General features: G+C 38.2%; 1 protein-coding gene across 1 annotated transcript in view; it reads right to left on the bottom strand.

Annotated features, from left to right (window-relative positions):
- ARID1B (AT-rich interaction domain 1B) overlaps positions 1-16,618 on the bottom strand; it is a 323,963-nt gene that overhangs the window by 284,836 nt on the left and 22,509 nt on the right. Inside the window, 1 exon segment of the mRNA XM_032684303.1 lies at positions 6,582-6,776. Coding sequence (XP_032540194.1) covers positions 6,582-6,776 — 195 coding nt within the window.

Raw genomic sequence — 16,618 nt, 5'->3', positions numbered from 1 at the left:
GTCGACCCTGTCTCATTTCCGAGCTCTCATCAGCTGAAAGATCAGTTCTTTTCCCTTTTCAACTTCCATTTTTTCCGCATCGTTTCAAAGAAGTGATAGAAGCTACTGAAATGTTTCTATTTACCATAATAATGCAATTCCACTACTTTAGGGATTTTCTTTGGTAAACAATCTCAGATGACCAGCATTAAGATGAAGAGCTAAACTACCATAAAGACCACAAACTTATGTCAAATTTGATTCCATGATTATCTGTAATCTGCACTCACCTCCCTCTATAGAGCGAATTACACTCAATAGAAGGGATAATTCTAAAGGAGACAATACAACATAAAGCCTTATCCTGCCATGAACTAAAGTAGCAGCCTTTTTTTCAATTTAGTCAATGAGGCTTAGTATACCCAAAAGAAAGAACCATGCTAAACATTTTCCTACAGTCTGCACTAGCACAGTACTTAGCATTTTCCTAAATCTGAAATTTAAAAATCCCATTTCTTTACATGACAAAGAGCAGCAACTTTTCTTTGCAATTATTAACACTTGACCATCAAAAGACCCATTCTTAAAGATGACCTTACAAGGGAGACAACTAGCTGTGACTTCTTGTCCCTTTCTCTGGTTCAAGCTTTACATTCTCCAGGAAGCAGTAGTTCTACTTACTTTAGATTTTTTTTTTTTTTTTGCTGAAGTTTAGAGCAGTTCAACAGGGTGACAGATATATCATTCAAAAAAAAATTGTTCCTGAGGAATTATTTTAATTCAAAGTATTTACATGTTTCTAACAGAACAGGAAGTTGGAAAAAGATTAATCCTTTAGAGTTTTAACATTTCTGCTTTCCAGGAATTAACAAAGGAGGTTCATAATTTACTAGTGACAGCTCCAGATAAATATCCAGTGAAAAAAGCAAACCAAAATAAATGATACAAACAAACAAAAGCCCAAAATAAAACACACACAAAACAACACCAAAACCAAAAGAAAAACAAACGCCCCAAAAACCCTCAAGGTAAATCAAACAAAAATCTGGAAAAACATACTTCTGAAGCACATGCTGATCAAAGCCTCACACTCCCTTCTTATGTGCGTGCATCAAATGCGTCTATCAATCTTTAAGAAAAAGCAACACATCTCAACGTTTTGTCCTCTGCTGGTTGTTTTTGCGATTCAATCATATTGATTCATTCTCTGCTCTTACAAAATAAATAGACTAAGAAATGAAAACGCTGCTGATTTTCTGTGTCTGCTCCCTTAACCAAGACTAACATCAACTGCGCTAACACCTACTTAACAGCACAAAAATCTGCAATGCATTCAATATCCTCTAGCCGGTGAGGGCAATCATACACACAGAGGACAACAAATGTATCACTTGACTAGTACTTGCTGTATGTATGCACCACACTTCAGGGTTCAGAGAAAAACATGACAGTAAGCCTCACTTTCTTGGCAAACTCCAATCTTCTGGACTTAAAGTGATTTCAGAAAGTAACACACACACACACAACCAGCCAACCAGTAGTAAACACGTGAGTTTGCTAGCTTTAAAACTCTGTCTGCCAAGCTAACAGCCAACTGATTTCCTTGGCGTAAATTCGACATTTCCAATCCAGGACATTACCCAATACGGGCACTGCAAACCCTCTCCTAAATGATGTAATCACACTGGTGCTGCTATAGTTCTGGTTGATTTGCAGTTTCCATTACAATAAATCCTTGCCGCATATTCCCAGAAGTTCTACAACGTTTCTGCCCCTTTAAAAAAAAGGTACTCCAAGTTCAAACTTGCCACATGAGCCAAAACAAACAAACAAACAAAAAAAAAGCAAGTCTATATATTTTTTCCTTATGCCTCAAAATAATCTGTACATTAAAAAAAGAGGGAAAATGGAATGAATGCTTCTCTGAATATTTACAGTTCCATTCTTAAAACAATAAGGACACTGATAACATTTTTTAATTTTGCAAATCAAGAATATAAAAAAAATGTTAAAGGGACAAGAGATTAGCACCCTTTCATCTTAAAGTATTTATATAGCAAAAAAGGGAGAACGAATAGACAGAGGCTTAAGCCTCATAACTGTCTTGCTACAAGCAGGCTCATGACTTCATGATCAGCACTAAAATGCTCCATTTTAAACAGCTATTAGGAATGGCTATTGTACATGTCCATGCAAATGTCTTTCCTAAAGAATTTACTATGCATTATAGCAACACGATCCTATTTACACAATAAGTTGTTGTTCCAGTCCATCAAGTACACAAGGAATTTTAATGGATGCTAAAAAAATCAATTAGGCAATGATCCTCTGATTAAACAGGCACATCACACCATTCAAATTCTTTCAAACATATTCATAAATCCAAGCCTTCAAACTTTGCTGAAACCTTTCAAAATCTGTATGTGGATATTTCAAGTACACAATTTTTGAGTTTAATGAAATTCATCACAGAATAAGCATTACATGCTATTATCATGAAAAAGCAACACCATCAGATAATGGCAGGAAAAAAACCCCTTATTTTGATGGCTATTCTGAGGTATTTTTGTTTTTAGCAGAAATGTCTTTACAAAGCACCAGAAGGCTTTCCTACAGCACGTGGCACCAAAGGACAGAATCATTTTGAGGGGGCAATCGAACCAGAGCCAGAAGAAACTGATGAGGGCGCATCATCAGTTGCTAGACGGAAGTCCAAAAAGGGTGGGAAGAGAAAAAGAAGTTAAATGAAAAGGAAAGTATTGTCTTTATAATCAGATATTATTATTCAGACAGTATTTCAATCATAGTGCAATGTATTGCAAAATCAAGCCTGAAGTTTGCAGGTGCCTGGTATCCCTGAATATTAGGATTTTCAATTCTGATATCATCTTTTCGTAATTCCAAGGGATATCTAACTGGAAGTTAGATCAGAAACTCAAAGTTAAACCTGAGAGTATGTCTTTTCTGCCTTCTGTTTCTACATACGTTCCCGAAGTCCTGGGTAAGGAATGCTAATAATCCTAAAATTACATTCACCCCACGCAAACCAGGAGAGACAGTACCTGAGATGATGAGATAGCAGTATTAAAGCCCTGTTGCAACTTGTGTTTCAATCATGCTGAAGACTGACAACATAAGCACAGGTCATCTTTCTCCCAGCTTTCCCTTGCCTTCTTCACCCCCTTTCCCACTACAGATGGATGGGAAAGAAACAAACCCCCAAGTTTCCTAGGAATATAAAAATCTCTATGTAATTAATTCACCATATATATTTATGCATACTGACGAGAGATACATCAAGCATGCAATCCTATAAATTTCACACATGACTTTTAGTATCACCTTCCTTTCTCATACCTCCCCTTTCATATAGGCATCAAATCAGCCCAAATCCTTTATATATTTATTTGACTCACACTGAGTTAACTGGACGTGTCCTTAAAATTTTACAAAATGCTGCAGCATTCTTCAAACTGCTTAATATTTTGTTGCAGCAAGCTATCACCCATCTTCACATGACAAATCTAGATCTCTTTTGTAAAGTGTCAGAGAAAACGGTGAAAATCTCAGGTGATCATTAGCTTTATCCTACATGCCTACTTTTACATCTCAATCCATTTATCTGTAGTTATATTAGTGCAAAGATATTGTCTCCATTTCAAATTTTGCTCCTCATTTATGGCTCAGTGTGTTGTTCTGGGGTTCATCATTGGTAACTCATCAGAGATGAATTCCCAACCCAAACACTTAGGAGATCTGCTTTCTCTCTTCACAGGATCCTTTGCAGTCATGCCACAGAACATATCCCATACCTTCCATAATCACTTCAACATTCTGAGATTTCTGCACAGAACATTAAGACAATCTGCAGGTTTATTTGCACCTTCCTGTTTGGTATCAAGCATGCCTAGACCAAGCAGCAGTTGTAAGGGAATGTCTGCAGCATTTCGTAGATAACCCTTTTACAACCGGTTATCAGGCTATGCTTGATATCCGTGCTGCAGATATGCAGACTGACTGCACCTGATAACATTTCATCTTTTTCATCCTCTTTAATCTTTCACTGCTTATGCCAGAGGCCTCCCTTCCCGCGACAGAGCTCTTCCACCTCTGTGCTACAGGCTGGAACACACTATTCTCTGCTGCAGTATGACACAGATGAGCTAACTACATCAAGGAATTATCTTCAATTCTACCATTTCCATTAATTTTAGCTCAATCTTTAGGGTGTTGTTTGTCATCTTTACTTTTTTCATTTGCAGCATCCTGCAGCAGAGCCTGCAAGTTAAAATCCATCGAGTCCTATAGTTCTAACCTCAAGCCACAACATTTGCTTACAAAGAGCCAGACTTAACATCTCAAGGTCTTCTTCAAAATTCAAAAATCTTCACAGTTTAACAAAAAGCCTTCTTGTTTCATCCAAGGAAACAGAACTGACACCCTCAGCTATCTTTGGACAACAGCAAACCATAATGTAAAATAAGAAAAACATCTCCCATTGATGTTTCCCACCCTTCCTACAGTATGGCACTTCTACCCTCCCACCCATCTACTCAATGCTCTCTCTGCACAATACTTAAATCTGAGCACTGTATGTGTTTAAGGCCCAGTATTTTTCAACCAATCAAGTTTCTTGAAGTGCCTTGCTCTTTCGATAAATTCAATGTGACACTGTAAAGGAGTCCAATTTCCAGAAAGTGCTGAGATTCATCTTCTGAAACTTCTGGCAATATTATTTATTTGATATATATGATATCTAGAAGTAGGTACATGCTACACAGTCAATTTTAACAAGCATAGCTGACTCTCCCTATTTAATATTCACATCACAGGAGTAAAAATCCAGCCAGGAATCAAACTGTGGCATCCTGTGCCAAAGACAACTTACCACTCAGCTGGTAAGTTGGCAATTCAATTTACAAACCTGCATTCCTGCATTCTAATCCTTTGTAGAAAGGTGGTAATATACGAGCAATATGAAAAGAACTGGATTCAGATCATTAGAGGTTCACGAACCAAACACACGAAGCCTTGGAGGCTGTCCAAAACAAAATCATGCCTAGGTGGTGATGTCCGTTCAATAAAAATCCAATGTCATAATTATGCTCTCGCTTTTTCCCCAAAGAGCATTAGTGCTCGGAGCTGCGCCGCAGCTCAGCCAGTTACAGTAACGCTGCGAGGAGACGGACAGGGCCTGCAGCCAATGGCGGTGCCAGGTCACTGCCTGCTGACGGGTAATCTGCAATTACCAAGCAATTAGCAAATGCAGTGAAAATTCAACACTCATCTCTGCGTAACACAGAATAACTCATTTTTAAATTAAATGTGTGTTTTAATAACTTCACTTTGGCTACAGCCACACGGAGAAAAATAAAGCCTCCTTTATTCAATTTCTCCTCCCCTTTGCAACCGACAAAATGCTTTGCTGTCTGAAACAAGTAACCAAATATATTGTTTGACATCTCTAAACTAAACAATCTCTTCCTCACCAGTAAGTATCTATTTAACAACAGAAAAGAACAAAAACTAAGACTGCTGCTAATGGTACTATACTATACTATATTTAGTTAACTGCCTGCTGGATGGGTGATAACAAGAATTAGCCAGGCACCTATCTGCCAGGGAGTCCAAAATTTTCTTGTCTTCTCTATATTTAACAATAAGTGATATAAAAAAGTTAATCTGCAATCAATCAGTTGCAGAAAACAAATGTCTTTTCCCAGTAATGATCAAGTTATTAATCTGTTGTGCTCACAGCACAGTGTAGAGCTCTCACCGTCTACACTCACATCCCTAATTTGAAAAAAAAAAAAAAAATTTAGCTAAACGTTAGCTTATTGATAATCTTGGTTTATCTCTCCCTCTAGAAAAACTGCTGTATCTTCCTTAGTATAGGGTATGCACATTGGGATTGACCTTCTTTAAAAGGGTAGGAAAAAGGCAGAAGAGGTCACCATCGACAGTGAAATTCAAGTAGATAAAAGGAGATTCTTACCTTTCTATACCCTAGGATACAAAAAAAAAAAAAAAAAATCCTACTTTAAAGAGCTGGTAATGGGAAAAACATAGGAAAAGCTACAGACTCCTATAGAAATGAGGAGAAAAAAAGAAAACCAACCACCACAACAACAAACAGCTGACATAAATATGTAAGGCTTTTGTTTGCACTGGACAACACCAGCCTTGATGCACTGATGTCAGCTCTAGGTTTTCATCTTACATTTAAATGTATCTAAGTCAGAGAGAAACAGAATATAAAAAAACCCCAAAAAATCAAAAAAGCAAAGAAAATAACCAAAAAATATACAAGGCTACATGATGCCGTTTGGAAAAAAAGGAAAACTCATGGCATTTGACATACTTCTCTCTCTCTCCAAAAAAGCAACGAACTAAATCCTTTTCTAATTGTATGGGATTTTGGAAAACATTCACACTGTAAACGTAAATTTATTTAGTTTTAAAACAGTCCTCCATCCTCCTTCTGCACAAGAAATACTTATTTATGTGGTTTTTCTTTTGCACCCTCTATATTAACGAGGTGTCAGAAGGGAAGAGAAAGAGAGGAGGGAAACCAAAGCAACCCAGAAAAATCCTCCACAAACCTGTTGCTGTGGATACTGCATTCCTCCCATGGCTGCCGGAGCTCGGCCCTGCATTCCCACGGGATAGCGCTGGGGGCCAGGAGGGCCATAGGACTGCCCGGGGTAGGGGCTGCTCTGCTGTGCCTGAGAGTGAGGGTTATTGCCCATGCCGTACAGCTGCGGTCTCTTCATGACCATCGGATCCATTGGACTGCCCTGTTGATAAACACAAGCAAAAGAATATTTAAGACACGGAAAGGAAAAGGTCAGAATCATCGGGCTTATCGTGGGCAGACTATACACGTGTTTTCTCAGTGCTTTATACATCAAATATTGACTTGACTTACAAACCGGCAAAGTACCACAACCTGGTTCACATATTAATTAGATGAGGTTTTCCATGGTGATTTTTGGGACTTCCACTGCATTTAAAAAAAAAATAAAAAAAAACTTTTGCACGCAAGATTGTCTCTTACCTACAGAAAAAGCAGAAAAACTGCAAATAAATTTCAGCTTAAAAATAATTAAGTATACTGCTGTAAACTGACCAGCATTACTTTCTTTGATGTTAAAACAAAAATAAAATAAAAACATAAAGATATATCAAGAGACACAAATAATGGACAAGCCATTTAACCTTGAGAAAATGACTGTTTTCTTACATCAAAAAAAGGGAAAGGAGAAAAGAGTTTCCAAGAAGCACAGTGCATACAGAACACTGTATTTCAGTGTTCTCATATTGTTATCGTGTGCGCTAATAAGTTTTCAGATCAAAAGGCAAGTCACAACCCACATTTTACATGAAAGTTTATTTGCCTCCTTAACAGACCTCAGAAAATCCAAACTGCAACCGGTGATGGAGGGGGAGGGGAGGTAAGGGAGGGAAGTTTTATTTTTAGACTTTTTGGCAGCACTTACCAAGCACTGTAACAGTTTCAGGACAGGTGTCAACCATTGTGTAGTATTACTCTCATGTTTTATTACTGAGGACTAACTGAACCAGAAAAAATATCATACTTCATCAAGCGCAGCACTGTATTGCTAATATGACATCCATTTTTTAATTCCTGAGTGCCAGTTATATTCATGGAAGAAAACTGAGGTCAGGGGGAGGGAGAAGTTTTTAAAAAGCCTATCACAATTTCATCTTCATGAAAGAGACATATCCCCCCCCCTTCCTCCTAAGAAAAAAAGACATTAGTTCACCCCACCAGGAGCAGGGCTCCTTCCTGTAGCACATTTTGTACATGTTTTCCTGCAACGTACTGCTGATCAGCTTTATTTTAAAACCTCCTATGTAACACGACTTCTACAAGTCCTTTCTGGCTATTATATTCTGATGTAACAGTTATTATGACAATAACTAGCATTTTCCACTCCCATCCCTGTTTCTTCTCATTACTGCTCTGCATACTACTTTTTTTCCTCTAAACAAAGTCCTCTCTAAAGTTGTCACTGCTTAACAAACTACTACTCTTTTCTTACTGCAAATAAAAAAACATCAAACCTCACTTTTTTCACTGGCTCTCTCCACCACTACCAATACCAACTTGCCAGGAATGTCATACTAAACTAATAAAGTGTTCCAAATGTGGGCACACTACACCTGAGGAGGTGGAAACAATAACCTCCTCCTCCTCACAGGACACCTCCATTCACTTCAGAAGAGGATCATCCTTTTTTTACACCATAGCAAACTGCAAAATCACTTCTAATTTTGGGTGTGCATTACTCAGCAATTTTCCCTTTATTATTTGCCTGTTCTGTAGCCAGAATAGAAGTTTCTATTTTTTGCCATTAAATGTCCCTGGGTAATTTCCTATTTATATTTCATTCTTTTCAAAATCAATGGTTCCCCAACCACTTCAGGTCACCTGACCCATAACAACATTCTCATTTTTATTTTTGTTTTTTTAGGCCACCATGCACTCTCACCACAGTTTTAGCACAGAGGCTAAGCAGATGAACTATAGATTTCTTGTTACAGTGTCCATGGGGACAACTTACATTTCCTCCTATAAATCATAATACTTTATCTATATTTATTTCTGTGTTTCAATGTTCATTCTGTTCATCACCTGTCATATTCATCTTCTCAAACATAAATCTTGTTGAAAGTGAGTCTCATGCTTCCTTCACAAGATTCTCACGAAGCCCAACAGTACTGTTCATTGCCACCATCTTCTGTTTCAGGGAATTATTTCCATGTCTCATCTTCAATAACATTTACTCAAATTCAACTTTAATTAATTTTGAGTGTAGTATTTTCTGTTCCGCATCCAATTCTTAAATATCATTATAAACAATGCAGATAGCTACACAGCTAAAACAGTCTGACATTTTCCATTATTAACACTACTTTCAGGTGCTTATAAACTTTGACAAACTTCAAGCATTTAGGCTGAAATTTTCCAGGCCATATGTATGCCTGAGGCTGAAATTCTCTGGAAAATTCAGCAGAAACAGTTCAGCTATGTCTAAGAATGAGGTCACAGAAAAATACATGGTTTATGTTCTCACATAAAACACTTGAAAATATGTCTTGAATACCATGCTTTGAGGCAGAGAATTTTAATTTGCCAGGGTGACACTGGACATTCATGAAGGGCAAGGCTTGTGCCCCTGTCAGAGAGAGCACCTGAATGTCACCAGACTGGGAGCAGAGGAAGAAGAAACAGAAGCACAGGAGTGGCACAGCAAGGCTTCATCACAGGAGTTACTAAGTGCATGGAGGCAGCCTTGAATTTGCCAGAGAGAGGGACAATGGGTTAAAAAAAGCAGTGGAGACAGAAGTAAGGCAGGAAGAGTTGAAGGAGAGAAGAGGAAACAAGGTCAGGAGGTGACATGGATACAGGCCAAAGAGTCTCTGTCCCCTGGACTAGTGACCTCCAAGCAGCGGAGCTTCTGCGTGTATGTATGTTAGGAGAGTGAGCCTCACTGCCAATGGATCCTTCCTTCCCTTCTTCTCACCAGAGCTTGCCATCATTATGCTTCTCCTTGTCTTCTCCAGGTGAGCTCCTCCTCTTTCCCTCAGGTGACAGCACTCCAATTCAGACAGGTGAAGGGATAAAGATCCTGAGATATTGCTGTAACTCCAGTCACCAGGGGCTGCAGGTGACTCACACAACATTGAAATGGAGGGGGCTGTGGCCACCGGGTATGGGTAGCAAGGGACCTGGAGATACTCAGAACTTACTGTGCACAGTGCAAGTCAGGCATCCAGTGAAGGACAGGAGATAGTTGAACATGAGAGGGTTAGACTGAGAGAGCAGTAAATACTCCTCTGCAGATTACTGGGACAACCCCTAGAGTCCCACCCTAGCTGTCAGTGCTGCCTGTTCCTCCTCCCTCCAAGGTCTCAGGGAAAGAACAAACAGCAGAGTGCTCTGATTGTCTCTAGGGTTGGAGAAAATGGACCCAGTGAGGAAATATCCCACGCACTGTCCAGTCCTTATGGAGACTGGCAAGTCACCACTGCTATTCCTGACTCCCTTCGGATTAGATCCCAACCATCTGTGTGGTGAAGCTAAAGGTGAAGACATCTACTAGTGATTGTCAACATATTTCTGCAAGGCATAACAAAAACAAAGAGCCAGGCAGAAATGGACTCTACCTCTGCATCTACCATAATATTTCACTACAGCAAAAAAATTTCAAAATTTACCAATTTATTGCATCCTGGCTTGAAATTTTGAGGCTTATATTGCAGGAAATGCTGTGTATCTACAACTGCAACTACTTTTAAATTTGATGAGAGATGTGCTCTGAAGATGTTTCCAGAAGTTGTACGTTTTAAATTAGTTGGACCTACAGCCCTCAAAACTAGGTCAAACTTTCTACAACAATGCCTCAGTTTCCCATCTGCAAAAATTTAAAAATTGAAATAAAATTTAAAAGAAATCATCTCTTCACACAGAGGCAATTTTAGAATTTAATATGTCCATAATCAATATCACTGCAAACTCTCTAACAAAAGAACAAATTTTTTTTTCAGAATAGTGTACAGTGAGAAAGACCTGCAGCCATACACTTAACAGAAAGAAAAAATTGCTGCTCATAAAATACTGTGTCCTTCCATATACTGAAGGTAAAATTTCAAGGCAACTTGTCCCAAATTTAATTCATGTACATTTAATGCAATGCTTTAGCATTGTTTGGAACTTCCAGGTTTCATTTTTGTAGTAAGTGTTTCTCTCATCCATGACATTTTTCAGAAGTTATTTAAGGAGTTGTTAATTGAGACAGGCATATTACAATCTTATCTGAAGGTTCCTTTAACATTTATTGTTCCAGTATTTTCTTTAACATTGGTTCCAACAGTTTTCAAAGACAAGTTTTTGGTGACAGGATGATGATGACAAGCATCAACCTCTTCATGCTGCAGGGATCATAAGCCAACCCCTCTACACCTGCTCTCTAACATTTACCAAAAATTACAGCATTGTTTTAACTGCATCACATTCTTCTGAAACCATCGCACGTTTGGCCATGAATGGATGACGTGTATATTTTCACATCTTCCATGCCTTTACTTAATTCTATTACATGCTGTACTGCAAAGTTTTAATTACTTATTAAATTTTATTTTAGTATCACTGCAGTCATCAATATCCATTTGTTTTCTTTCCCTTCCTTCACAGAACCGTCCAGTTTTTCTCTAGTGCTATTTTACTCCCAATATACACATTACCTTTTTACCAATTTATCTTGTGTTTGCTCATGTTATTTTTAACTGCCATATTATGCTAGGCAAGCCTAAATGGCTTCTGCTTTTTGCTTCTTATTCCACACCTCCTCTTCAACTTGCCGCATTTCATTTAAACTTTGCGTAGATCTGCAGTTCCTCAAAATACCTCAGTCTTGTTCTTTGCTTCAGTCCACAGTAATGTTATAATTTATAACCCCTTGCCTATCTTGTGTCAGTATCAGATTCATTTGCACATGTACTATCAGGCTCTGTGAGAACAGAGCATTTCATAAGAGTTCTTGCCTATTATGTGCCTTGTGAGTGCATTAAAACACCCAACAGAAGGCTTGCTAATGATTTCAATAGGACCAAGGTTTTATTCCTGGTCTTTAGATTGACAGTCCAACCATTAAGGCAGGACACTGAAAAGCCTACACTGCCTACAAATAGTAACTGACAACATTTTTATCTTACCTGCTCCTTTTTTAAATGTTTTGTGAAAAAGAATACATAAACTTGACATTCCTGCTATGCACAGAAGTGAAAAAATTAATATTCTACACCCACTTGTAAATTCAGTATCACCACCACTTCTGCTCTCCTCCCATTCAAAACAATCAAATACATCACCTCAGCCTGAAGTACCCAGAGATTCCATTTTATCTTTTCTAAAGCGAGCAAAAAAAACCCACTACCATTTTCTTTTGCCATTTAACCAGTGTTTTCCTGGTTATTTCTTCTGCACTCAGATCTGAGGCAGGCTGCACAACAGAGTAACTTGAGCAGCAGTCTGACCAAGATGTAACCTTGGTCAGCAGGAGTCTAACCAAGATGTAGCATTACTGATGTTATGTACACATTATATATATCCACTACTAAGTTATCAATGAGTGTTTCACCAAAATGTTTATTTGAAAGATGTTTATGAATATGAACAACACCAGTCACAGTCCCAAAATACAACTAACATTTCCATTTAAAGATGCCACAAAGAACTCCCCCCACTGAAGTCTCAAGGCAGGGAGGAGTGGGAGACACTTTGCTAAGGTCACAATGAGATTCAGATGTGATGGTAGTGCTCTTATACAAAGCAGACAGAGCAATTCACTACAAGACAAGACTCTTCACATGAGAGATATAACTACTTTTCAAGTGAAAGTGTGCTTTTTTGTTTGTTTAAACAAAAAAAATTGAAAGAGGCATTGGTTTTGCTGACAACTGCAAACGCTGCGATTTAAAGCGACTATAAGCCACAGAGCATCCCAACTAATGCTCCATCATTTGTGCCTATAACAAAACAACATGAACTCAACACTCTCAAGTAGACTTCCCCTCAAACTTCTAGAGCTACTGAATACAATAACTCTTTGTTTATTCATTCATCTGCAGCCAAAGCTTCTGTCTCCATACTGAAAAAAAAGAAAATCTACCTCCGTATAAAAACAAAGCCTTGAAACCTCATAATAAAGACAGCTGACAATCAGTTACCGACATTCCAAGAAAGATGGGCATGGAGCTCGCAACTCTAGGTCAGGCACCAAGTTACAAATTTATCACTACAGATAATCACAAGTATTCACTATAATACAATGACACAGCTGGCATGAGGACGGAACTGGAGAAAAGATAATCCATTCCTAGATAATGCCATCATTTGTATGAACATGTACAAGGACGCCTCAGCCAACATTTTTACACGACAAAAGTGGGAGTATCAAAACACAACTCCTGTTATGTGTGTTTAAATATCCATTTAAGAAAACTGCAACCAACTATTTAAAAAGTATGAATGTACAGCATTAAATTCTGACTTACATTAATAATAAAGTCCGAGAGGTGACTGGCAAACATGCTTCCTATGTTTTTGAAATAGGAAATCTACTGTCTGTACTTAACTAAAATTCTTAATTAAAAAAGGCAGTTGCACAAACATAACAAGAAATAAGCAAAAACAAAAAGCCAAGTTCGACATAAGCCTATGATGAAAGACAATCCAGTGAATGAAGAAGCATACACTAGCAGAATATGTAACAAAAATAGCCATTTTCCTTGTCTTAAAGGCTCTCCATGCTGTCTGATTTCAGCTGCAGGCAGACATGACAAAGATTATTTCCCACTCAAAACAAAAAGTAATTAAAAAGGGGAAAGAAAAATCAAAGCTATGCCCCACAAAGAATCAACTACAACTGCCCTAGAACATTTACAAATAATTTATACGAGCAACTGTTTCTGCAGGATGGGGGAGAAAAATATACTGGTTTTCAGTTTTCTTCTGGGTCCTCTTTAACATAAGCCAAAAACTGGAAGGTCAGTGAGTCAGCCATTCTCTGGTTATTATTTTGCACACAGATAAACCTAAAAACTACTGAAAGAACAACTCACAAAAAATATAGCAAAGAAACCTGTTTTTAATGAAGTATACACAATCAAACTCTTCAGCTGCTACTACAAGCGCATGCAAAGGTGAAGACAACATCAAAAAGCAATTATACACATTAACACACCATGATGGCCAAAACAATCCTAGGTTTCTGACAAGTTCACAGCTCAGAACTGCTGCCCTTCAAGTTGCCTTATCTCTGCCAACTACTGACATAAAGCTAATAGGTTGCTCTGAACTCAACCGAAGGTGTGTCATCTGTCCTCATCACACTTGAACACCCTTTCCTAATTCCAAACCTCTTCCAGGAAGTACTCAGGAATTATATTCCTGTTTCTAGATGTGTTTTCTCTAACTTGGATGCCTCATAAAGAGAAGACTTTTCTTTAGGCATGAAGAAGCTTTACTCTCCTCAGCATATTTGCAGCAATTTCTAATGCAGCAGGGTTCTTAAAGATATCTTCTAGCAAATGTATCTACGACTATAGGTGTCACTCATTCCAGCTGCTTTTCCTATGTGCTGCCAGACTGTGGCCACACTTTAGTTACTTTCATCCACAGTCCAGCACCTGAATTTAAAACTGTGTCGGGTGGTTTTGCACCACTATGATAGCTTTGCCGCTGGAGCACGTGAGACACATGGGCACAGCTCTCAGTCTACCATTTCTGCTATAGGAATAGCAACCTGCAGCAGGAGAGCAAGGCAGATAGCAAGGGAAAATAAAATAGTATCTCAAAAGTTCTCAGGTTAGATTTACCACTGGATGTCTCACAGCCCTAAGGTCTCCTCAGTAGCCAACACTACAGCTCAACAAGGAAGAGAAAATCCATTCATAAACCCAGAAAACTGTATGTTAAAAAAAGAAAAGCCCCACCCAGAATACCAGTTACTTCTATTTTGTCTGGCATTGAGGTTCTCAGTTTCCTAGACAAGTAAACACCTTCACTCACTGTGCATGCCTGCCATCTGGAACTCGAAAAAAAATTCCCTTACCTACTTTGTACAGCTCTTACACAAACACAGCGTTAGATGGACAGAAAAGGATGTACTAAAAATAGTGTCCCTCAGCCAAGGAACAGAGCACTGCCCTGAGTGGAACTAGGGGAGCTCTGCAGGAAGGCTCCCTGCAGAAAAGTATTGCAGTAGGAGGGGAAAATGCACAAAGTCCTGAATGTAAGTGATGGGGGTGGAAGAGATGTAAATGAAAGAAATCCTACCTCTACTTCAAATTTTAAAGAAAAATCTTCCTAAACCTAGTAAATATCCAAGTGAATCTGAATACACTTTTTCAGTCACTTGGCTTTATTCACAAAAATAAAATTAAACATCAGATGTACTGCTGGAGAGAACACTAGCTTAGAAAGTGACATTATGGACACTGTGGGAGGACAGGGTACCCAGAAAAAGGTATAACCAATCACATCTAGGTCACAAGCCAGAAGTACATACAGTTAGCTGCACATTTTTTCCACTCCAAGTGTTATATATAGTTCTATATTAACACACACACACACACACAAAAAAAGGTATGCTGGTCATATATCCTCAGCATTTATGGCAAATTATTAATCAAGTCCCACCTGAAACAATTTGTTAAATTGATTTTAATCACTGGGCCTCTCATGTGAAGCTTTGTATAATCAGCATTTCATTTACAAAATTAATTGCCTGATTGATTCTCAAGAGGCAGTAGCTGTCATTACACTGCTGTCATAACTTTTGAGTAGGGGTGTCACAACACTGAATTCTGACAGTATGAAGAGCACTGCTATTTAAAAATTGAGGGTGGGGAGGTAGGGGGGAAACAAATACAGTGATTTCACAGAATTGCTCTTTAGCCCAATAGAATGTTAAAAACCATTTCCCAGCAGTTTCAGCCAGCCTCCCCGTTTTCCATTCATTGAATAATGCACTACTCAGCTATTCAGTCTCTTTTCTTAGAGGCAGGTTCATTTAATTCAATTTTATCATAGTTGCGGTTGCATAAAATGAGTTTGTTGTTGAATATACAAAAGATTTAATCACAGGCCGCTCTTAAGGTTATTTGTAGAGCAGAGTTTGACTTTCAAACACATGGAACTTTTTTCCACATCCAAAACCTTCTGGAAAGCTATTTTCAATTAGATTTTGTTGTTGCTGTTGTTTCTAGACAAAGCAAAGCAAACCTTAACTTTACAGAACTTATCTAGGAGCTCCTTTAGAAATCTTTTTTTCTTCCCCAGTATTTTAAGCTACGTATAAGCCTCGGAGCTCTGTCAGAGTTGGAAGCAAAGCTCCTATATTTGCTGTAGTTACTTCTATAGCCCATTGCTACTATATTCTTGGAAAAGACCAGTGCTCCAGAGAGGTGGCACAGCCAGTGGTTAGGGCACTGAGTCATAAGACAGGACTTCTATTCCTGGCTCAGCAGCTGACCTGCTATGCAAACACGAGCACAACACTTCACCTTTCTGTGACTGGGTTTTCATTCTCATAACAACAAGTATTACATGCACTTTTAACAGGGAAAGAGACATGAAGACTTTGGGAAGATTGATGTCAGTTATTATCAACAAGAAACAAGACTAGGAGTCAGAGCGAGTAGGCTAAGGGAGAAAAACCCAAACCTCTAGAAGGTTCTAAAAAGCAGAAATTGCATCATAGGCTGTAAGAAGGTACTCTAAACTTTCAGAAACCTACTTTCAAGAGGAAAAAGGTGCCTGAAAACATCTTAAAAAGAAAAAAAAAAAAAGAAATGCCTTAAATTTCTGCTAGATCACTTGGAACAGTATTAATGTCTTTGAAAAAAAATCACCTATTTCTAAGATAAGATCAAAAAGAAGCCCCCTCAACTGCTCAAATTCAACCTTATATACTAGATTTCATCAGGCGCTCCTGAAGGAAGCATATTTAAAATTTCTAAGCTGTGCTTTGAGATTACACTATTACAAAAAAAAAAAAAAAAAGCAAATGACAACTATTCAAAAACTGAATTATACTTACTGCTGGTA

The sequence above is a fragment of the Chiroxiphia lanceolata genome, chromosome 3 (genome assembly GCF_009829145.1).
Source record: "Chiroxiphia lanceolata isolate bChiLan1 chromosome 3, bChiLan1.pri, whole genome shotgun sequence".
Lineage (NCBI taxonomy): Eukaryota > Metazoa > Chordata > Aves > Passeriformes > Pipridae > Chiroxiphia > Chiroxiphia lanceolata.
The sequence above is the reverse complement of the archived record's forward strand: the minus strand, read 5'-3'. Positions and strand labels throughout refer to the sequence as shown.